The sequence below is a fragment of the Schistocerca piceifrons genome, chromosome 9 (assembly GCF_021461385.2).
Source record: "Schistocerca piceifrons isolate TAMUIC-IGC-003096 chromosome 9, iqSchPice1.1, whole genome shotgun sequence".
Taxonomy (NCBI): domain Eukaryota; kingdom Metazoa; phylum Arthropoda; class Insecta; order Orthoptera; family Acrididae; genus Schistocerca; species Schistocerca piceifrons.
In genome coordinates, this window is record NC_060146.1 from 120,352,646 (window position 1) to 120,376,825 (window position 24,180).

Here is a 24,180-nt window from a genome sequence, read left to right on the forward strand (position 1 = left end):
GGATCAGGTGAATCTCAGGGCGTAGTGTTTGTTCGCCAATGCTGATGTGTTCCATAAGGACAGGGCTCCTGTTGTCGCACCCCGAATCGTTCACGACCAGTCTTTTCAGCACAAGGATGAATTGTCGCATCCCCGCTGGGGACCACAGTTATCACATCTCAAAACTGTACAGCCGTTGTGGTTTACTTTGGAAAGAACGGTGTGTTATACCTATCCACCTCCACCATCATTAACAGAACTTGCCTCTATTTTGCAGGTAGAATAGTGTAGGATTCCCTTGAAAACCATTCAGGATCTGTATTTATTCATTTCGAGACGAATGGAAGCTGTCTTCTGTGCCAGGGGTTTTCCTACACCGTATTAGGGATCATTATGTGTCGTGTTTCCGGTGTTTGAATGTTTTTGTTATTTCAAGCCTTTTCGACACTTTTTCACCCTGACACCCTGAAACGCCCCCTTGGAAAAATTAAGCATGACTATGCTGGAAACTTCTTACGTTATTTGATTTTCAAACAGCTGATCAAAACTGGACGTACTCAGACAGTTCTCTCTTTACTTATTCTGATCCTCACTAAACTGACACACAATATTTTTTAGCGCAACGCAATCTGATTTTCAATGATCCCTACAAAAGAATGGCCCTGACTAACTATAACCTATACCTTTCATGAATCACTTACCTCACAAAAATCTTCATTATTCGAACTACTGCAGTACAACGAGCGCCAATACTGCCAGCAAAATAAAAGATTGTAACTACTGAAGGCACTAACTACTGATAGGCATAGTTAGCAAATGAAAGATTTTCATAGAGAACAAACAATATATTTACCTTAATAGTGTTCAAAAGTCATGACATCCAGTCTTACAATTCCGCCGGCCGGTGTGGCCGTGCGGTTCTAGGCGCTACAGTCTGGAACCGCGGGACCGCTACGGTCGCAGGTTCGAATCCTGCCTCGGGCATGGATGTGTGTGATGTCCTTAGGTTAGTTAGGTTTAAGTAGTTCTAAGTTCTAGGGGACTAATGACCTCAGAAGTTAAGTCCCATAGTGCTCACAGCCATTTCTTACAAATTTCCTTTTCCTGACGGACACACATCCATATCGTCTGCTCTCAAAATACTGCCACCTCACTCCCCACATCCACCATTGCTGGCGGCTCACCTCCAACTGCGCAACGCTACGCGCTGTTCACTTCCAGCTGCCCAACACTACAATAGCGAATATTCCAACAAAGTCAACCAGCCACGGACTGCACACAGCACAGTCAGTGATTTTCATACAGAGCACTACGTGGCGTTACCAACGTAAAAACCTAAACAGCCTACTTACAAACCCCACGAAATAATGAAAGGATAAAAAATTATCGCATATTGCATATTCACCTTGAGAGAGAACAGCTTGTTCCATCTCATTATAATTAGCTTGTTCCATCGCATTATGTTGAATGCTATACATGTTTGCGATAGTTTCATCATTTTTTCAAATTTAAGAAGTGATATAACTCTAGTGAAAAAATGGACTACCTGTTTATTTAATTCATAACTACATAAATGCACTTCCTCTCCTTAATCCCTCTACATTGCCTTGGATTAATTAACTTCGAGTTTGTATTAAGAGTTCATCTGCTAGTAGTGGCAAGGCATAGATGTGGTCACTCTGTGGGATGGTTAGTGCCAACATAAATATGGGGTAATGACAGCGATGATGCACCTGTTTGCCATGGGTAGTTCGGGGCTGGCAACAAGTTCCCCTCCGCTCCAGGGCGGAAGAGAACGACCGGAGAGGGCAGCCATGACAGGGCCACTATGGTGGAAGTTGTTGAACTTAGCGAGCGGAATCGAGGGCGATCTCCGTCTTTGACGCCAATTTCTTTGTAGGATGTGGTATAATTTATTATATTGTTGCCCCATTAGCTGAATGGCAAGCGTGTTGGACTGCCACGCACGGGGGCCCGTGTTCGATTCCCGGCTGGGAAAGGAGATTTTCTCTCCTCAGGGGCTGGGTGTTGTTCTGCTGTCCTCATTGTCATTTCATCTCCATTGTAGACCGGCAGGTCGCCCAATGTGTCGTCGCACTCAATAAGACCTGCACTTGGTGGCCGAACTTCCCGACTGGGAACTCAAGGCCACTGACGCCATACGCTCATTTCCATTATTATATTGTTATTAATCAGCTCTTTCTCAGGATGGAAGTAGTTAGCATGTCTTTACGACCATCCATTTTTTTGAGAAATTTTACCTGTAAAAAATTAGAATTTTCAGTTAGGATTTCTTTTCCAGAGGTAGGCATGGATGGCTCACGTTATCCACTTGCAGTAAAGCAATCAGTAAGTGCCTTCAGTACACGAGAGCAGCAATTGTATCAAAAATCATATAGTTCCACTTTTAGCAGTAGCGTCTTGCAATTTTTAAATTTCTTACTGGTCTTGCTAAAGTAACGCCTAATTAGCTTAACACCTGTTCGTAACTGCTGATGAGAAATTTAGACGACGATTCTCTGTGAAACCTGCTAGGATATGCGTGTGTTTTGTATGAGTTACTTAAGGCTCTAAGCGTGTGACGTAATTTTTTTAGCAAATTTATAAATGTTGCGCACGGATCTCTTATGATTAACCCCCATTTGCAAGCAGCAACCTAGACGATGCTCCACGTCCTAACTAATTGGTAAATAATAGGTTGTGCGTGTGAATATTTGCATAGATTGAAAAACAAGAATGAACAGTGGGATGAGTACAAAAAATTAGCCGTTGGTGTCGATCACCCACGTCGTGTTGAATTGCACCGCCAGCGAGCCATCAGCTCGTTCTTGAAAATAGTTAAGGCGAGGATGCTTGCGTGTGCTGTAAACTGTTAATTTGCGTGTTCCAAATTTTGTAGGATGTTTTTAGTTTTAAGAATTTTTTTGTGTGTATACGAGATACGCTTGTGTCTGCTTTGTTCCCCTGTTTTCCGGCCAAGAATCTTTGCTATAATTCTGACTAAGGGAACGGTGCTGAGAAGTACTGGAGAGAGTGACCATTGAGGAGCCGAAGCGCGGTTCATTAATTCATAACGATTCGGTCCAAGTAATAACATGGGGTGCGAATTTCAATCACTGTCCAAACAGACGGACTACAGCTTCAGCAACGTAGATCCCTCCCCTTTTCCAGTGCACAATACCAAAAAACGAGACCAGACTTCGGATAGTATAGGAACCTTCAGTGTGAGAGAGTGTTGAATAGATTTCCGATAATATGGGCACCTTTAGCTATAAATAAGATAGAATTTATTCATCAGGTTACCTTCCATTCAGAAGGCTGTTGCACGCAGCGACTGTTATATTGAATTGTAAATAATAGATCTCGGCTATCAGTCATCGTTTTGAAACTTTATTGGCAGATCTAGATTTCAATTAGAAACTAGCCATTCAATTTTTTGATCAATGCATGTAGTGCCTGCTGGTCAGGCTTCATCCAGAGTTCATTGAATACTATTCGTCTTTGCTTTATTAACTGCAATTGTGAGATATCTTAAGTAGCGAGTAAAAAGAGATGGTTAAAATATTTGTAAAGTTTCTGGGTAAGTAATTAAAAATGTCGTATGTACTTAACTTCATGCATTGAGTGACTCATCGTAACAACCCCATCCTGTGTAGAGAACAATGTTGGCACTAAGATGAAGTCATGATAATCTGACGGGAATGAAAATTAACCAGGATAGATAATATATATCATGTTGGAGCGTGGAAATTAATTACTTGCCCACTTGGTTGCTTGAGCCTTCACCCGCGTTATCCGTTGCGAAATATTAATATAATAATCAGCTAATCACTCAGATACTAACCTTGGGCCACTCCCTTTCAATGAATCCTTCCAAGCATTGAACCAAGTGGGTAAGTAGCGTGTATATTAGATGCCTTGGTACACACGCAATTGGCACGCTCCAATATAGATTGAGAAAGTGAGAAAAAAAGATAGTAACGGAGAAGGTAACCGTTCAACCTTTGTGGAACTAAAACTTTGGCATCAGGCACGACATTTAGCTTATTACTTCTTCACTGCTCACTCTATTCATAACATAACTAGCAGACAGTATCTGCATGTAACACGGAATGAACCTGGAAAATTATATCATTGTACGACACGTACGAGGGTTATTCGGAAAGTAAGGAACGATCGGTCGCGAAACGGAAAATACAGTGAAAATCTGATGAAGCTTTGCACAGATGCATTGGGCACTGCGTCTAGTATGCCTGTCGATCGCATCATGTCGATCTGTTCAGTTCTAAGCTCACAGTGAGAACGTAAAGATGGTTAGAAAATAGCGTCTCCGGCCAAGTATGAGGGCCTGGCGAAAGATTTCGCCTGAAGCTATGCAATCCACATAACATGACTGTCATGCGGTTTCGTTCTGCACGACTATTTTCGGCCGTACTCTGCAGGGGCAATGAAGATGCTCCTGCAGCATTTTCGATGGGACTTGTTTGATCACCCACAGTACAACCCGTAACTGGCTACCCCTGGGGTTCATCTCTGCTCAAATGAACCGCTGGCTATGAAGACACTATTTTGACACATACAACGTGCTGCAGTCGAGAGTAAAAAACTGTTGAAAAGCACTGGCGGCTGTCTATAATGAGGGAATAGAAAAGTTGGTACAACGCTACGGCAGATGTCTAAGTCTGAGCGGCGACTGTGTAGCTGGAAGGTGTAGCTAACAGTTGCAAGTAAAACAGTTTTGATTTTCACTGTGGTTTCCATTTCGCGACCTATCGTTCCTCACTTTCCGAATAGCCCTCGCAGTTTAGGAGATATGACGTCATTAACGTCGAGAAAAGTGAAAAAAAAACTGTTCAGTGTTCGAGTTTTTAAGGAATCGGGGTGGGATTGTATGTATTGTATGTTATGGGGACCTGGAAACGACGGAGAGGCCCCGTCCCCGCCGCAGCCACAGTGGTCCACAACTCCACGACCACCACCGCAGTCCGCTTCACCCCTCCACCGCCCCACAACGAACCCAGGGTTATTGTGTGGTTAGGCCCCCGGTGGACCCCCCCAGGGAACGTCTCACACCAGACGAGTGTAACCCGTATGTCTGTGTGGTAGAGTAACAGTGGTGTACACCAACCTGGAGAACTTGTTTGCGCAGCCATCGCGGACATAGTGTAACTGAGGCGGAGTAAGGGGAACCAGCCCGCATTCGCCGAGGCAGATGGAAAACCACCAAAAAACCATCCACAGACTGGCCGGTTCACCGGACCTCGACACAAATCCGCCAGGCGGATTCGTGCCGGGGACCAGGCACTCCTTCCCGCGTGCAAAGCCGTGCGATAGACCACTCGGCCAACAGGACGGGCTTGGGTGGGGTTGCTAGTGCAAACTATTGGAGCAGGTATGTTGGCGCTATACAACACGTAAGCAGGCTGAGCATTACATCCCAAGCCTCCTGTCACTCCCTGGACGTCAGACGCTGTCACTTGCTCTGCTGGTGTTGAGTTGGTAGGACTGTGCCCTGGCCGCGCAGGATTAGCCGAGCGGTCTAACGCGCTGCAGTCATGGACTTTGCGGCTGGTCCTGGCGGGGATTTGAGTCCTCCCTCGGTTGTGTGTTTGTCCTTAGGATAATTTAGGTTAAGTAGTGTGTAAGCTTGGGGACTGATGACCTTAGCAGTTAAGTCCCATAAGATTTCACACACATTTGAACATTTTGAACATTTGGACTGTGCCCTGCTGCAGGTGTTCCTGTTGCTCGCCGCCTGCCTGTGTGCCCGCACCACGGTGAGCGCCGCCCCCACCACCACGGAGGCGACCCCTGCGGACGCCGTCACCACGACGCCTTCTCCTGCAGAGAACGCTGCGGACGAGGAGCGAGAGGCCGTCGTCCCAGAGGAGCCGGTGTCCGACAACACCGCCCTCGAGTCGGAGAAGGACGTCGAGGTCGAGGTACGTCACTCACTGCTTTATTTCTATCCTTCATTTTCGTTTCATGACCCCGCCTATGAGGAACGTTTGCTGGACCTGTTGGATGGAAAACAGTCTAGTGAGCACACATTATGGGTTGATGGTAAATCGAAGAAAGATGAAAGAAGTGAGGAGTAACAGAAATGATGTTAGCGATAAAATACAAATCCGAGACCACAGACAAAGAGAAAAAAGAGAGATAAACCCACAGCGGACGAACCAAGGAGGACACGAAAAGTAGACTAACCTAGTCAAAGGAGGCACAGGTGTCCAACAGAAATCTGCTACTATTAAACACAGGTCTACATCTACATCTACATCTACATTTATACTCCTCAAGCCACCCAACGGTGTGTCGCAGAGGGCACTTTACATGCCACGGTCATTACCTCCATTTCCTGTTCCAGTCGCGTATGGTTCGCGGGAAGAACGACTGCCGGAAGGCCTCCGTACGCGCTCGAATCTCTCTAATTTTACATTCGTGATCTCCTCGGGAGGTATAAGTAGGGGGAAGCAATATATTCGATACCTCATCCAGAAACGTACCCTCTCGAAACCTGGCGAGCAAGCTACACCGCGATGCAGAGCGCCTCTCTTGCATAGTCTCCCACTTGAGTTTGCTAAACATCTCCGTAACGCTATCACGCTTACCAAATAACGCTGTGCGAAACGCGCTGTTCTTCTTTGGATCTTCTCTATCTCCTCCGTCAACCCGATCTGGTACGAATCCCACACTGATGAGCAATACTCAATAAGCCACCTCCTTTGTTGATGGACTACATTTTCTAAGGACTCTCCCAATGAATCTCAACCTGGCACCCGCCTTACCAACAATTAATTTTATATGATCATTCCACATCAAATCGTTCCGCACGCATACTCCCATATATTTTACAGAAGTAACTGCTACCAGTGTTTGTTCCGCTGTCATATAATCATACAATAAAGGATACTTCTTTCTATGTATTCGCAATACCTTACATTTGTCTATGTTAAGGGTCAGTTGCCACTCCCTGCACCAAGTGCCTATCCGCTGCAGATCTTCCTGCATTTCGCAACAATTTTCTAATGCTGCAACTTCTCTGTATACTACAGCATAATCCGCGAAAAGCCGCATGGAACTTCCGACACTATCTACTAGGTCATTTATATATATTGTGAAAAGCAATGGTCCCATAACACTCCCCTGTGGCACGCCAGAGGTTACTTTAACGTCTGTAGACGTCTCCCCATTGATAACAACATGCTGTGTTCTGTTTGCTAAAAACTCTTCAATCCAGCCACACAGCTGGTCTGATATTCCGTAGGCTCTTACTTTGTTTATCAGGCGACAGTGTGGAACTGTATCGAACGCCTTCCGGAAGTCAAGGAAAATAGCATCTACCTGGGAGCCTGTATCCAATATTTTCTGGGTCTCATGAACAAATAAAGCGAGTTGGGTCTCACACGATCGCTGTTTCCGGAATCCATGTTGATTCCTTCAGAGTAGATTCTGGGTTTCCAAAAACGACATGATACTCGAGCAAAAAACATGTTCTAAAATTCTACAACAGATCGACGTCAGAGATATAGGTCTACAGTTTTGCGCATCTGCTTGACGTCCGTTCTTGAAGACTGGGACTACCTGTGCTCTTTTCCAATCATTTGGAACCTTCCGCTCCTCTAGAGATTTGCGGTACACGGCTGTTAGAAGGGGGGCAAGTTCTTTCGCGTACTCTGTGCAGTTTGAGAAAGAAATTGCCTGAGAATGCACTGGTGGCATTCAGTAAGTAATGCAACACTTTTTTCTGCAAGGACCTTGATTTTATTCAGGATTCCAATACACCACCATATTATTCCCCACTGTTTCGGCTATAAAACTCTATTTTTCAACATAATCTCCATTGAATGCGACATCCTTACGCCACCTTACTGGGAAGGCAGATATGCCGGCATGGTACCACTCTGCTGGTCAAAGTCAGAGCCAACTTCTTGCTGCCTCAATAACCTCCCCATCATCCACGTACTGCTTTCAGCCGAGTGCATCCTTGGTTGGGCCAAACATGTGGAAGTCGGAATGTGCGAGATCTCGGCACACTCCTTAGAGTACTCCAAGTGATGGACGACTGTGTCAACACTAATAACAGAAACGTTCACTTTAGCAACCAGGTGTTTTATTGTCATCAATCTATCACTTCCAATGAGAGTGTCCGCACGTTCCAACACTGAAAGAGTCACGGCTGTGTGCGGTGAGCTTGCACGCGAGAGAATGTACAGGACTGCGGGACCTTGTTGCGGTGAGGACAGACGCCTCGCCCAACGACTTATCGTGCTTTTCTTCACTGCCAGATCTCCGTAGACATTCTGTAAGCGCCTACGAACATCTGCGATGCTCTAGTTTCCCGACAAAGACCAAAAAAGAAAACTCAATGGTCGGCCGGAGTGGCCGTGTGGTTCTGGGCGCTACAGTCTGGAACCGAGCGACCGCTACGGTCGCAGGTTCGAATCCTGCCTCGGGCATGGATGTGTGTGATGTCCTTAGGTTAGTTAGGTTTAGGTAGTTCTAAGTTCTAGGCGACTGATGACCTCAGAAGTTAAGTCGCATAGCGCTCAGAGCCATTTGAACCAAAACTCAATGACAGGTCTCTCCTTGAAACGCACCTCTGTCACAGACGGCAGTTTGAATCCTACATACTGCGCCCCCACCTTCGGAAATTCATAAAACTACAGGAGGTGAAGCAGGAATATTTCAAAAATTTTTTTTACAGAAACTGGCCTAGGAAAGGAATGTTATAGCACTTATTGAACTATTCTCGCACGTTTGAAGCATAGCATTGTGTGGTAGAGAATGGTGGACAGTGTGAATACTGGAAAAGATGAAATTCGAAGGGTTTTGGTTGTAATGCCACACAAGGATGATAAGAAATTATGTTTCCTGTAAAATATGCGAGAATAGGAATATGTGGGAAACACTGACAAGAAGAAGAGACAGGATGATAGGAAATGTATAAAGACATCGGGGAAAAATTTCCATCTCACTAGAGGGAGCTGTAGGAGGTAAAAACTGTAAGAGGCGGCAGAGACTGGGGTGCCCCGTCAGAACGAAGAAAGCTATACGAGGCAGGGTCTATTAAAGATAGAGAAAAGTTAGGCTGGTAGTTTTAATGCTTCGGGTGGTCTACTTAGTCCCCTTTCACTTGAGTATAACGCGCAGAACGCTCACACATCCACGTGATTCTGTCAGGAACGTCCTTCTCTGGGAAGTTGTTCTACTCGCTTGTCACATTGACTTCAATGCCGGTCATGTCATCAAAGTCTTGACCCTTCGTGTGACTTTATGCACTTTGTCCCTTTATCGCAGGATAATATTGGTAATACCAAATCTTATCATGTGCGATGATTTTTTCCACAAAAGACTGCTCGACATTTTGCATTTCAGTCGATTTGAGACATGCGTCACGCGTCGTTGTTTTTGCCCAGGAGACTTAGTACACACTTCTCAATTCTTTAACACATTCTGAAGACTGCCTTGAATGCTCTGTGCACAGATATTACTCCACTGCAATTTGTGATGTAACAACGTTGACACACTACGGCCGCATGTCTATTACTTAACACAGCCTGCCCGCAACTGAGTGGAATGGTTAGTTCAAACTGCCACCGTAGTACCGCGCTGACACCGCTTCTACACCAGGCACAAATTCAGCACGGAAACTTGTTGGACGGAGAGAGAGAGAGAGAGAGAGAGAGAGAGAGAGAGATTCTAATTCTAGTAACTTAATAGTTCTTGAACGAGCTAATCGAAGAGCAGGCGTGAAATTCAAGGGCTTGCACCACGCCGTTGAGCCGCAGGAAATTATTATCTCAGAAGTAACAAGTAAGACGACGTAGCAAGCAATTCACAATAGAAAGGCGCTGATAACGTTGCAAAATATAAACCATGAAACCTGGACACTATTCATGAAAAGCTATGTTCGGAGGACAGATCTGATCTCAGAGGCACAGGTGGAGCTCCAACATCAGTAACTCGGCTCTCATGGCATTACATCACGTCTGCTGCTTACGTGCGACAGGTGCGGAAGCGGTATGTTACGAGGGATTTGAAAGATGTTCCCAGCATGTTTGCACTTTCCCCTCTGCCACTAAAGGTGTGAATTGTGAAACGTTGTGGAAAACCTTGCGGCCACATAGAGATATGCGACATTCTCAACTGTCGCTCGCTATAGACGTTCACTCAGCTTCACAAGTGTAACGATGACATGTTAAAATCTATCCTCAAAATATGTTTCTATCTTACGGCGTAATTCTGCCTTTGGTAAGACGGTTACAATGACACGAGTAATTTCTCCGAGTCGTTCTACCGAGCGAGGTGGCGCAGTGGTTAGCACACTGGACTCGCATTCGCGTCCGGCGATCCTGGTTTAGGTTTTCCGTAATTTTCCTAATTCGCTCCAGGCAAATGCTGGGATGGTTCCTGCGAAAGGGCACGGCCGACTTCCTTCCCCGTCCTTCCGTAATCCGATGAGACCGATGACGTCGCTGGTTGGTCTCTTCCCCCAAAACAATCCAACCCGAATCAATCTACATGCTGAGCTCTGCCGTACTTCTGTAAATTAGTCTCTCTTTGCTATATCTACCAGTTGTACGGAGTCCGCTATTCTTTATGATTTAGGAAATTTATTTTAACTTTGAGGCAGCATTCCCATTAGTAACCTGAGGAACGCAAGCAGTGTAAGCCATCCGTCTTAGAATCGTCTAAATATTCTCGTGTGTATTACAGTTTTTTTTTTTTTTTTTTTACTGTTTATGCATCGTAATTTCTGAGGAGGAGATTGGACACCAGTTCATCATTTACCTAAATGACAGATGAAAACCCTCTAAGGAACCACATCCAAGGTGTGAGTGTATCAGACCTATGGTCGTTTCCACTAAATTAAACTCCTTTCCTTTAGCACAATCTTCACCGTTATTTCCGATGGAGAATTTTATTTGTTGGTCCGCCGCTGAAAGTGTTCTACTGGAAATAGTTCCACGTTTTTTGTTGTTGTTGTCTCAGTCTGATGTTTGATACAGGTCTACATGCTAGCCTGTTCTCTGAAAGTGTCTTCTTCTCTCCTTGTCTACCTTGGTCTCCCTCTACAATTTTTAGCCCCACGCTTCAATCCATTACTACACTGAATATTGCTTGTTCTCTCAGGATGTGTCCTGTCAACTGTTCCCAGATGGCGGTCGCTACTATATTTCCCATAACGGAGATGAGTGTGACTGCGTACTTGATCACCCTGAATTGTTTGAGCTTGTAAAGCAGAGAAACTGACATCATTTTCGGTATCTGTTGTGTCAAATTCTTATTTTCTACAAAGACGTTATTTTGGAACGTTATGGACTGACACCTGTAATCAGTTCGTGTTTGATCTTGAGTGAGTTATAATGTGCAGATACACTATGTGATCAAAAGTATCCGGACCCCTGGCTGAAAATGACTTAAAGGTTCGTGACGCCCTCCATCGCTAATGCTGGAATTCAATCTGGTGTTGGCCAACCCGTAGCCTTGATGACAGTTTCCACTTTCGCAGGCATACGTTCAATCAGATGCTCGAATGTTTCTTAGGGAATGGCAGCCCAATCTTCACGGAGTGCTGCTCTGAGGAGAGGTATCGATGTCGGTCGGTGAGGCCTGGCACGACGTCGGCGTCCCAAACCATCCCGAAGATCTTCTATAGGATTCAGGTCAGGACTGTACAGGCCAGTCCATTACAGCGATGTTATTGTCGTGTAACCACTGCGCCACAGGCCGTTCATTATGAACAGGTGCACGATCGTGTTGAAGGATGTAGTCGCCATCCCCGAATAGCTCTTCAACAGTGGGAAGCAAGAAGGTGGTTAAAATATCAATTTAGGCCTGTGCTGTGATAGTGCCACGCAAAACAACAGGGGTGCAAGCCCCCTCCATGAAGAACACGACCACACCATAACACCACCGCCTCCGAATTTTACTATTGGCATTACACACACTGGCAGATGTTCACCGGGCATTCACCATATTCACCATGCCCACACCCTGCCATCGGATCGTGATATTGTGTACCGTGATCCGTCACTCCACACAACGTTTTTCCACTGTTCAATCGTCCAATGTTCACGCTCCTTACATCGAGCGATAGTCGTTTGGCATTTGCCGGCGTGATGTGTGGCTTATGAGCAGCCCCTCGACCATAAAAAACAAGTTTTCTCACCTCCCGCCTCACTGTCATAGTACTTGCAGTGGACCCTGATGCGGTTTGGAATTCCTGTGTGATTGTCTGGATAGATGTCTGCCTATTACACATTACAACCCCCTTCTACTGTCAGTCAACAGACGTGGTCTGCCTGTACGCTTTTGTGTTGTACATGCCCCTTCACTTTACAACTTTACAGTCACGTCGGAAAGAGTTAATCTAAGAATGTTTAAGAGTGTGAAATCTCGCGTACAGATGTATGACACAAGTGACACCCAATCACCTGACGACGTTCGAAATCCGTCAGTTCTGCGGAGCGCCCCATTCTGCTCTCTCAAGACGTATAATGACTATTGAGGTCGCTGATATGGAGTACCTGGCAGTAGGTGGCAGCACAGTACACCTAATATGAAAAACATATGTTTCTGGGGGGTGTCCTGATACTTTTGATCACATAGTGTATTTTTTCCTATTTGTTATTGATTATATGGATGATTTGTAAAACTGAGTTTTAAAAGAAGTGTTTTTGACTCATTTTAATGCTGAAGACTGTTACAAGATAATTAAAAATACGTTACCAAAAGGGCCTTAGCAATAAATATGAGGGCTATTCGATAGGTCACAAAGTGGAAACCACAGTGAAAATTAGTTTCATCTTGTAGTTACATCTTTAAGGGGGTAGGACGTCAAACGGGCCGACTTGGAGCAGGAGAGGCACCACAGGACATTTTAATTTCCACTGTCTATACTTTTACAAATAAATTCATAAAACTTTGTCAGCATGACCAGGAAGTATTCAGAACTCACACTCATCGCAGTGCAAGTTCGAAAACATAACAGAATGATTTTTGTTACTGTTGTGTCGGTAGCTGTGCCGACACCGTGAAGTTAATTGCTGAAAAGGAATGCTAGACTAACGCTGTAGCCGATAGTGCACGCACTGCTAAAGCAAACGGGCGTGAAGTCTGGAACATGAGAACTTATAAATGAATAAGAAGAAAAGTAGGTAGATGCTTAGTACTTATCTTTTATTTAGGCCTTGGAATACATCTCTCTTGAATACTTGTAAGCTATAGGCACTGATACAACTGGCGCCTTGCTAGTTCGTAGCCATTAACTTAGCTGATGGCTATTCTGTCTCTCGGCTGATGAGAGAGAAAGGCTTCATACATCTGGTCGGTAGCTAGGTTCTCGTACAACTGGGGCTGTAGCTAGGTTCTCGTACAACTGGGCGGTAGCTAGGTTCTCGTACAACTGGGCGGTAGCTAGTGCTCTCGTACAACTGGGTGGTAGCTAGTGCTCTCGTACAACTGGGGCGAGTCCACTCTCGTATCACGAGACCTGCCTTGGTGGTGGCGCTAGGTCTGCGATCACAGTGGCGACACGCGGGTCCGACCTGTACTACATGGACCGCGGCCGATTTAAGCTACCACCTAGCAAGTGTGGTGTCTGGCGGTGACACCACATTCCTCCCCCGCAAATCGGCGAACGGTCGTGAGATAAGGCTTCCGCCCGCCGTGGGGAGGACCACATGTTGACGTATGCGATGAGGTGGGGAGCCTAACAACAGGCGAGGCTGTGCCACCCGCACCCGGCCATCCGGTCCGAGGGGAGCTAGGAAACGCCTGCAAAACTAGTCCAGGGTGCACGTCAACATGCGGTGTATGCGCCCGTAATAAGACAGGAGGGACCGAAGGGTCGATTTCCATGGCGTCGGGGTAGCCGACGCGCGATGACGTCATGTGGTCCGGAGCGGGCGGGAGTTCCATGGCGGAGGACAGCTGGTCACGGGAAGCGATCGGCGGCGCGTGACCCTGGGAGGCGCTTGGCGGCTGCAACGAAGCGTCTAATGCGGGCGACGCCGGCGGGAGAACAGGCGGCGGCGGCGGCGGCTGCTGCTGCTGCTGCGGCGGCGCGTCGCCATGGGGCAAAATGGAAGGCATCGTCGGTAACACCTGGGGATGAGGCGAGCCAGTAGATGGGTCCCCAGGGCGCTGACCGGACGGCACCGTCGCTGAAAGCAGACGGGGAGCGGCAGAACCCGAGCGACGACAGAGGCGCAGCTGATTGAGATGCCGACGCACCTCACCAGAGGCCCCCAAAACCAAATACATCGCGCGGCCGAGGCAGCGAAGAATGCGCCCTGCGAGCCAACGCCGTGAACCTCGATAGTTGCGATAAAATACAACTTCGCCTGGAGTAAAAGCAGGAGTCTGCCGCTGCACAGGAACCTGATGCGGCGGATGCAGCAAAGACATCAAGGTGCGATGAGGACGACCGTGGAGCAACTCAGCCGGCGAGCGACCATCTCGGGGCTGAGAGCGATACGAAGACAAAAAGAGCAACAACGCGTCCTCCCGAGAATGCGACTCTTTCAATTTCAACATCTGTGACTTGAAAGTCCGGACCAATCGTTCAGCGGCACCGTTGGACTGAGGCGAAAACGGCGCGGATGTCAGATGTTGAATACCATTGGCCTGGCAGAATGACTGAAATTCTGCGGACGTGAATTGTGGGCCATTGTCGGAAACAATAGTCTGCGGAAGACCTTCTATGCAAAAGATAGCAGACAACGCTTGGATGGTGGCGGAGGACGTCGTGGAAGACATCCGGACAACAAAAGGAAAATTACTGAAGGCATCGACCAGAACCAACCATCGAGCATTCCAGAATGGACCAGCAAAATCAATGTGCAAGCGTTGCCAAGGGGAAGTGGCTTTTGGCCACGCAAAGACTTTCCGCGGCGGTGCGGATTGTTGTTCGGCACACGCCGGGCACGAAGAACACATATTCATAATCGCAGCATCGATTCCGAACCAAGTACAGTGCTGACGAGCAAGTTGTTTCGTTCGCACTATACCCCAATGTCCTTGGTGAAGAAGCCGTAAAACAGAGGACTGTAACGAACGTGGGACCACGACTCTGGACTGATCATTATCAGAACGCAACAACAAAACACCACGTCGAACAAAAAGTCTCTCCTTGTGAGCAAAAAATCGGCGAACCAACGGATCCTCGATCCGAGACTTTGACAAAGGCCATTGCGTAGCAACAAAACGTAAAACAGTAGCAAGGACAGGGTCAGCAGCTGTGGCTGTAGCGACACGACGAAAATCAATCGGAAACGATTCGACCACTTCATCGGTTTCCGAATCAATGAACATGCAAGCAAGTTCGGAAGAATCGAATGCTGTATCCTCAGCAACAGGCAAACGGGACAACGCATCGGCGTTTCCGTGCTTAGCAGTGGACCGATACAAGATATCGTAGCGGTACTGCGAGAGGAAAATAGACCAGCGAATGAATTTCTGCGCTGTACGTGGAGGTACAGGCTTGGTCGGATGAAAAAGCGATGTCAAAGGTTTGTGGTCTGTGATGATGGTAAAGTGACGACCATACAAGAAATCATGGAACTTAGTAACACCAAACACGAGAGCCAAAGCTTCTTTCTCTATCTGTGAATAATTTCTTTGCGCAGACGAGAGCAATTTGGACGCAAAGGCAATAGGGCGATCATGCGAGCCAACTTTGTGCGCAAGCACAGCACCGATCCCGAAATCCGATGCATCTACCATCAACAAAAGGGGTTTCTGGGGATCGAATGGCGTAAGGCAAGTATTAGAAAGCAACGCCGATTTCAACTGGCGAAAGGCGCGTTCACATTCCGGCGTCCAGACGAACGGAACACCTTTACGGCGTAAGCGATGAAGCGGAGCTGAAATGGAAGAGGCATTGCGCACATATTTATTGTAATAATTAATTTTACCCAACACACTCTGTAGCTGTTTCAGATTTTGAGGGGAAGGCAAATCTTGTATGGCACGGAGGTGCTCTGGACTTGGATGTATGCCTTGGGCATTAATGACATGTCCCAGGTATGGTAAGTCACGAGCAAAAAACACACATTTGTCCTTCCTCAAGCGAAGACCATTTTGCCGCAAGACCTGAAATAATGTTCGTAAATTCGCAAGATGATCTTCTTCTGTCTGTCCGGAGATCACTATATCGTCCAGATAGTTTGCTGCAGTAGGGACCGACGCACAAATAGTTTGTAAATATTGCTGAAACAAGGCAGGGGCGGATGCACACCCGAATGGCAGTCTTTTGAAGCGGTACAATCCAAGATGCGTGTTAACCACCAATACGCGCTGGGATTCGTCGTCCACCGGTATTTGCAAGTACGCATCGGCTAGGTCCAACTTTGAAAAATATTTTCCCGGGCACAGTTTAGCAAAAAGATCTTCCGGGCGGGGCAAAGGAAAAGTAGCAGTCACTAGCTGTGGATTCACTGTGGCCTTGAAGTCCACGCAAAGTCTCAATTTTCCGGAAGGTTTTGGCAAAATGACTAAGGGTGAGGCCCAGAGAGAAGCTTGCACACGTTCAATTACACCCTGTGATTCGAGATCGTGTAACGTTCTTGCGACCTCATCACGCAATGCGTGGGGAACATTGCGCGCCCTGAAAAATTTCGGTTGCGCGTTTACCTTCAGTTCTAAATGTGCTTCATAGTTTTTAGCGCAACCTAAGCCCGGTGCAAAAATGTCTGCAATTCGTCACACAGCCGAGAAACACTGTCTGCAGGCACAGTCTGATTCACTGATAGGACCTGATTTACAATAGACATGTTAAACAACTGAAATAAATCGAGACCAAACAAGTTCACTGCAGAAGAAGAACGAAGAACGTAAAATGACACAAGTTTTGTTAGTCCCTTGTATGTTGCAAGAAGGCTGCACTGTCCTAACACAGGAATTTTCTGTCCGGAATATGTAGTTAGCTTAACATTTGCGGAACGCAACGGAGGTTTGCCCAGTTGTTTGTACGTGTCATGATTGAGCAATGAAACTGCAGCTCCGGTATCGAGCTGGAATGGTATCACTTTGCCTTCAAATTCTAAGTCCACAAAAAGTTTATTGTCCTGCTGACGACAAGAGCGACTGTTTTGTGCAATTGGAACAGACACTGGTACAGAATCACTGGCTAATTGACGTGATTTCCGGCGACGTCGACGCACAGTTTTTGTGGGATGAACACAGTTACTGTTAGAGAAAGTGTCACTGGACGAAGCGGAATTAACGACATGAATGTCCATAGGCGAAGGTCCACGAGCCTGTGTGTCCCTGGTTCGATTCCGGCGCGAAGCAAAGGGCCTGGAATGATTGTGATTGTCTGATCGGAGCTTTTTCTGGCAAACACTTTGAACATATCCTTTCTTATTGCAGAAAAAGCAAATAGCTTGGCGTGACGGGCAATGTTCACGCGAATGTCTAGTAGCACACCGCGGGCACGATTGCACTACATGTGTGTGCTGGCGCGGCACACCTGGCTTAGCGCGCGGCGGCAGCTGTGCGGACGGCCGCGAGGGCAGTTGACCGGGCCGCGTTGCGCGAGCGCGCCCGGCGGGCCGGTTAATGTTACACACAGCTGGCGAAGTTACAAAAGATTCCTGAGCACAGTCAAGTGTGTCCTGTCTATCCAATATGTCTATTACTTGTTGAAGGGAGGGATTAACTAGTTTCAAAATTTGCTCCCGTATGCGAACATCAGAAACGTTCTGTGCAATTGCATCACGCACCATGGTATCTGAATAAGAAAGACCACAGTCACATTCAAAGGCACAGTCCCTAGTAAGTCCTTGCAATGTTGCTACCCACTCCCTATTAGTTTGACCGGCCGTACGGTTTGTACGAAAGAACGTATACCGTTTTGCAACCACATTAACTGTTTCTTTGAAATAGGCATCTAATGCAGACAAAATTTCCTCGTAGGACAGAGTTGCTACGTCGCGTCGGGGAAACAATTTCACTATCACACGGTATGTGGACACACCGACACAAGAAAGCAAAAACGGCTGCCGCTCATTACCTTGAATTCTGTAGGCAGCGAGGTGGAAGGCAAACTGGCGGGACCACTCTTGCCAGGTCTCTTGGTTCGGGTCGTAGTGCCTAAAAGGCGGTGCAACGGCAGGTTGTGGCTGCGGTAGCGGTGAAGCGGCTGCGGCCGCATCGGTGTGCAGCGCACGTTGACCCTGGACGAGCTGTCCAAGGGCATCCAGTAACGCCTGCGTCTGCTGATTCTGCAAGCGATAAAATTCGGACAGTACATCTGGAGAATGTGGCGAAGCCATGACACAATTAAATGTAAGCAATCAGAAAAAGTTCACTTTTCCCTCGTCGCCAATAAATGTTGTGTCGGTAGCTGTGCCGACACCGTGAAGTTAATTGCTGAAAAGGAATGCTAGACTAACGCTGTAGCCGATAGTGCACGCACTGCTAAAGCAAACGGGCGTGAAGTCTGGAACATGAGAACTTATAAATGAATAAGAAGAAAAGTAGGTAGATGCTTAGTACTTATCTTTTATTTAGGCCTTGGAATACATCTCTCTTGAATACTTGTAAGCTATAGGCACTGATACAACTGGCGCCTTGCTAGTTCGTAGCCATTAACTTAGCTGATGGCTATTCTGTCTCTCGGCTGATGAGAGAGAAAGGCTTCATACATCTGGTCGGTAGCTAGGTTCTCGTACAACTGGGGCGGTAGCTAGGTTCTCGTACAACTGGGCGGTAGCTAGGTTCTCGTACAACTGGGCGGTAGCTAGTGCTCTCGTACAACTGGGTGGTAGCTAGTGCTCTCGTACAACTGGGGCGAGTCCACTCTCGTATCACGAGACCTGCCTTGGTGGTGGCGCTAGGTCTGCGATCACAGTGGCGACACGCGGGTCCGACCTGTACTACATGGACCGCGGCCGATTTAAGCTACCACCTAGCAAGTGTGGTGTCTGGCGGTGACACCACAGTTACATGTGAAATTTCATCATTTTTTTCACTTACTAATGTCAGTACTTGTTGCTATAGGTACACTTTTCTTCATAAGTAAGAGAGATTGTTCGATGAATTTTGCACAGCATACAAACCATACTTAAAGATATATGAAACTCTAGAATTTTCCAAATCTATTAAAAACTGTGGTAAAAATTGAGGTATTAACTACAAAATTTGTGTTTTTTTCTAAACATGAAGTTTAAAATACAACAGCTCATTCGTTTTTTCATAAATTAAATAAATTCTAGAGTTTCATACACCTGTAATTATGGTATGTATGCTGTGCAAAATTCATCGAAGAATCTCTCTAACTTATGAAGAAAAGCTATAGCAACAACTGCAGCCATTAGTAAGTGAAAAAAATGATGAAATTTCGCATGTAAAAAAAAATTATTTTGTTGTGTTTTCGAACTTCCACTGCAATGAGTGTGAAACCTGAATCCTTCCTGGTGATGCTGACACAGTTTTATGAACTTATATGTGAAAGTATAGACAGTGGAAATTAAAATGTCGTGTGATGCGTCTTCTGCTCCAAGTCGGTCCATTTGACGTCCTACCCCCCTTAAATAGTTGTCGCTTTGACGTAGACTTTTTTCGTGGCGTTGTAAAGACTTTCCAGTACCGTCGTCACATAAAGCAGCCGCCTGTGCCTTCCGCCAATTCTCTGCAGTGGTCTGCCTTTCATTGTTTGTGCCAAAGTGTTGTCTTCGTAGCCAGCGTTTGATCTGAGGAGAGATGAACAACGGAGGCAGCCAATTAAGGACTGTATTGTGGGTGATCGAACATTTCCCATCGAAAACCCTGCAAGAGCGCCTTCATTGCCCATGCAGAATGCGGCTGAAAATTATCTTGGAGAAAGAAACGCATGACATGTATGTTATGTGGGCTGCATAGATTCAGGGGAAATTTCTCACAAGATCCACATACTTGGCGGGAGACACTGTTGTTTTAGGCATTTCTGGGTGATCACTTGGCGCTCTGAACTGAAAAGAGCGACGTGAAGCGATTGACAGGCACACTAAAGACACTGCCCAACACATCTGTCCAAAGTTCCATCGGATTTTCACAGTGGTTTCTATTTCGCGCCAGAACGGACCTTACTTTCCGAATACCCCTCGTATACAGTTACCGCTGAGTTAAAGCCATATCTGAGTATTCCACTAATGACCCCAACCTCTGTCACAACCGACCCTGGCATGGGGGTCTGATGTGATAAAATAATACGTCATCTAGAATTGGTCCTGTGAAATAGCTGTTCCATCCAGGAATAAACTTTCGGAATTGATATGAACACAGATGTACACACAAAGATAATTGTGACATAGAGGTGACACTATGGACGGAGATATAAAAATTATCACAATCGTATCCAGTTTGCCCTTCGAGATTTCAGCGCCGTTTTCCTAGCTATTTATTACACTGTTGTCGATATTTCGTTTGACACACCCTCGCAGAAATTGAAGCTGTATCTGACCCAGACAATTGGGAATTAAGGAAAATGGGAAGGACCACGCCCACAAATCAACTCGCTGTTATTTCATGTAAATAACAATTTATTGATTTATTACTTTTGAATACATTGTTGGAGCGAACAGTGATCAATGTGTTACAAATATTTTCTATCAAAAACAGTCTTGATCACAATTTATTTATTACGGTGATCGGTTTTGACCACTACTGTGGTCATCTTCAGACCAATGAGTAAGAATGTCCTTCTGGTGGAGAATCAGCAGTAGTGATTCTCCAGGAGTAGGAGGTTCTTACTCATTGGTCTGAAGATGACCACAGTAGTGGTCGAAACCGATCACCATAATAAATAAATTGTGATCAAGACTGTTTTTGATAGTAAACTTAAAATTTAACTTAACATCAAAGAAATAAATACTGAAATTTAAATCATAAGGCCACATTTTAAAAGAAATATAACATACTTTTAATAATTATAATACGAAAAGAGGAAGATATGTAAAAGTTCAGGTGAAATTTGCAATTTAAATCTTGAGGCCAGAGTCTGAAGGAATATAACATGCTTTTTTAATAATAATAATAATAACAGGAAAAGTTCAGGTGTAATTTGCAGATTAAATCTTAAGGCCACAGTTTGGACTAATATGATTACAAAGTTACTCTTTTCAGACTACTGTAGTCAAACGAAGCCACACTTAATACTCATCTCGAGTAAGGTGTCGGCGCTGCATGGATGCAAGAGGTGGCTTGAGATGGTAATTTTTTAAACAAACAGTCGGATGACCTATCCGGCAGATCGGTCCAGGGTGAAGCAAGTGAACCAGGCTGCGAGCAACATGAAGCGGCAGTCCGTAGAACCCGATGAACTGCGGTGTCACTAACCAACGATCGGAAGACCCAGAAGTAGCCCCTCTCCACAGCCGGAGGCCCCACTAGCTGGCGGACACGAAGAAGCCAAGCCCCACCAACCGACCTAAACGCCCCACACAGCCAAAGTCCAACAACCAATTTCCTGTGTCGGACGGATGCGGCTTTCGCTGACCAACTTGGCTCAAACAGTCCAACATAGCTCTCACATAGCGACCAGATGTCACAAATAACTCTACTCTAATGTGCAACTCCGGTGTCTAAGACCAACTGTCTCTCCCTCCCAGAGACATGCCGCCAGCACTTCCTCCTAGGCCGACTTCGACCAAAGACAGAAAATAAACAGATAGTAAATGAAAACTGTGTGCCGGACCGAGACTCGAACTCGGGACCTTTGCCTTTCGCGGACAAATGCTCTACCATCTGAGCTACCCAAGCACGACTCACGCCCCGTCCTCACAGCTTTGCTTCTGCCAGTATCTCGTCTCCTACCTTCCAGAGTGAAAATCTCATTCTGGAAACATCCCCCAGGCTGTGGCTAAGCCATGTCTCCGCAATATCCTTTCTCTCAGGAGTGCTAGTTCTGCAAGGTCCGCAGAAGAGCCTCTGTGAAGTTTGGAAGGTAGGAGGCGAGGTACCGGCAGAAGTAAAACTGTGAGGACGGGGCGTGACTCGTGCTTGGGTAGCTCAATTGGTAGCGCACTTGCCCGCGAAAGGCAAAGGTCCCGAGTTCGAGTCTCGGTCGGGCACACAATTTGCCAGGAAGTTTCATGTCAGCGCACACTCCGCTACAGAGTGAAAATCTCATTCTAGTACAATATATGTTAAAAAATGACGAAATTCCTCCAGCTGTATTAAGGTGTTGGTTTTATTGGCGACTAGTTTCGATGTTGTTACAACATCATCTTCAGGCCAATACTTGTTGACGGCAGCTGTATTTGTCTAACACTAGTAGTCAGTCGTGAGATAGGCGTGTGATGGAACACGCCTGTCTCACCACTGACTACTAGTGTTACACACATACAGTTGCCGTCAACAAGTATTGGCCTGAAGATGATGATGTAACAACATCGAAACTAGTCGCCAATAAAACCAACACCTTAATACAGCTGGAGGAATTTCGTCATTTTTTTAACATAGATGGTAAACTGGAGCCGGTGCCGCCAGACAAGACCAAACCGAAGTAAAGTATGACACCACGGCTTAGTACCAACAGGGAAGCACAAATGCTGTGTGGTGACTGGCGTCTCTGTTGACAGGTGAAGAGCGACGACTCTAGCAAAGGCAAGCGCACCATCGAGGGCCAGGTGTCGTACGGCGGCGGCGGCAACGCCCTGGGCGGCTTCGGCCTCAACCCGCAGCTTCAGACCTACTACCAGCAGTACGCCCGCGGACTCTTCCAGCAGGAGCCCAAGAAGTTCCAGCACTACTACTACAAGGGTGAGTCTGTCCGCGCGCGCCGTTGCGTCTCTGTGTAGGCACGTGGTACTTGTACAAATCTCTTTCGTACATTGGTCGAGCGATACTGGCAAGGCAAACGCCCCATCGCATCACCCCGAGATTAACAAGGAGAGGCCACGACGTTTGGAACGCGCAATTTTCTCAATAAGCGTTACTGAGAAAATCGCAAGATACTTTCGGTCGTCAAATATACCGGGTGATCAAAAAGTCAGATTTGAAAACTTAATAAACCACGGAATAATGTAGAGAGAGAGGTAAAAATTAATACACATGCTTGGAATGAGATGGGGTTTTATTAGAACAAAAACAAACAAACAAACAAACAAAGTATTGCTTGACGCGTGAAAGATCTCATGCAAGTGTCGTTTGGTGATGATCGTGTGCTCAGCCGCCACTTTCGTCATGCTTGGCCTCCCAGGTTCCCAGACCTCAGTCCGTGCGATTACTGGCTTTGGGGTTACCTGAAGTCGCAAGTGTATCGTGATCGAGCGGCATCTCTAGGGATGCTGAAAGACAACATCCGACGCCAATGCCTCACCATAACTCCGGACATGCTTTACAGTACTGTTCACAACATTATTCCTCGACTACAGCTATTGTTGACGAATGATGGTGGACATATTGAGCATTTCCTGTAAAGAACATCATCTCTGCGTTGTCTTACTTTGTTATGCTAATTATTGCTATTCTGATCAGATGAAGTGCCATCTGTCGGACATTTTTTGAACGTTTGTGTTTTTTTGGTTCTAATAAAACCCATGTCATTCCAAGCATATGTGTCAATTTGTACCTCTCTATCTACATTATTCCGTGATTTATTCAGTTTTCAAATTTATACTGACTTTTCGATCACCCGGTATACCTATCCGTGCCCGTTTTTACCAGAATGCGGCGGCAGCCGAGTGGGTAGCGTTCAAGCCCCGTAATCGCTTGATCAAGTCCCGTTCGTAATTTGATTTTTTATTTTTAACACAGTCATTTTCTTTACTATTTATATTACTATTGATACAATTGGAAAAATACGTGTAATCGGACGAACTTTTATTAAATTTACAATGTTATTTGGCAGTCTACAAATTTTTATTGTCACAAATAATATAATATTCGTAACTATCGACTAGTAAACGACCAAACGCATAAAGTGATACTGAAAATGTATGTTTATCCGTGATTTGAGAAATCCCTTATACCTGGAAGGAGTCCGAAACTGTTTGTTACCTCAAAGTTTTGACCGGCACAGACGGCTTTCGAAAGATGTACAATTAATCATAGCTTTCGACATTACGAGTACAATGGCAGGATCGTATTTTTCGTAAAAACATGGAAAATACTAAGTTAAACGACACCAGCTGCATTGAATAAATGCTGTTTCCGAATACGCAAGGTCTTTTGAGGTTTTTCGTGGAAAAACAAACCTCGTTCACATCT

At 46.0% G+C, this 24,180-nt stretch overlaps 1 protein-coding gene across 2 annotated transcripts in view; it reads left to right on the forward strand.

Moving 5' to 3' along the window:
- The window catches only part of LOC124717170 (RNA polymerase II degradation factor 1-like), a 70,728-nt gene that overhangs the window by 18,974 nt on the left and 27,574 nt on the right, over positions 1-24,180 (forward strand). For both annotated transcript variants that reach the window (XM_047243941.1, XM_047243943.1), the window contains exons 2-3: positions 5,715-5,921; positions 22,551-22,731. In XM_047243941.1, coding sequence (XP_047099897.1) covers positions 5,715-5,921; positions 22,551-22,731 — 388 coding nt within the window. The remainder of the gene's footprint in view (positions 1-5,714; positions 5,922-22,550; positions 22,732-24,180) is intronic.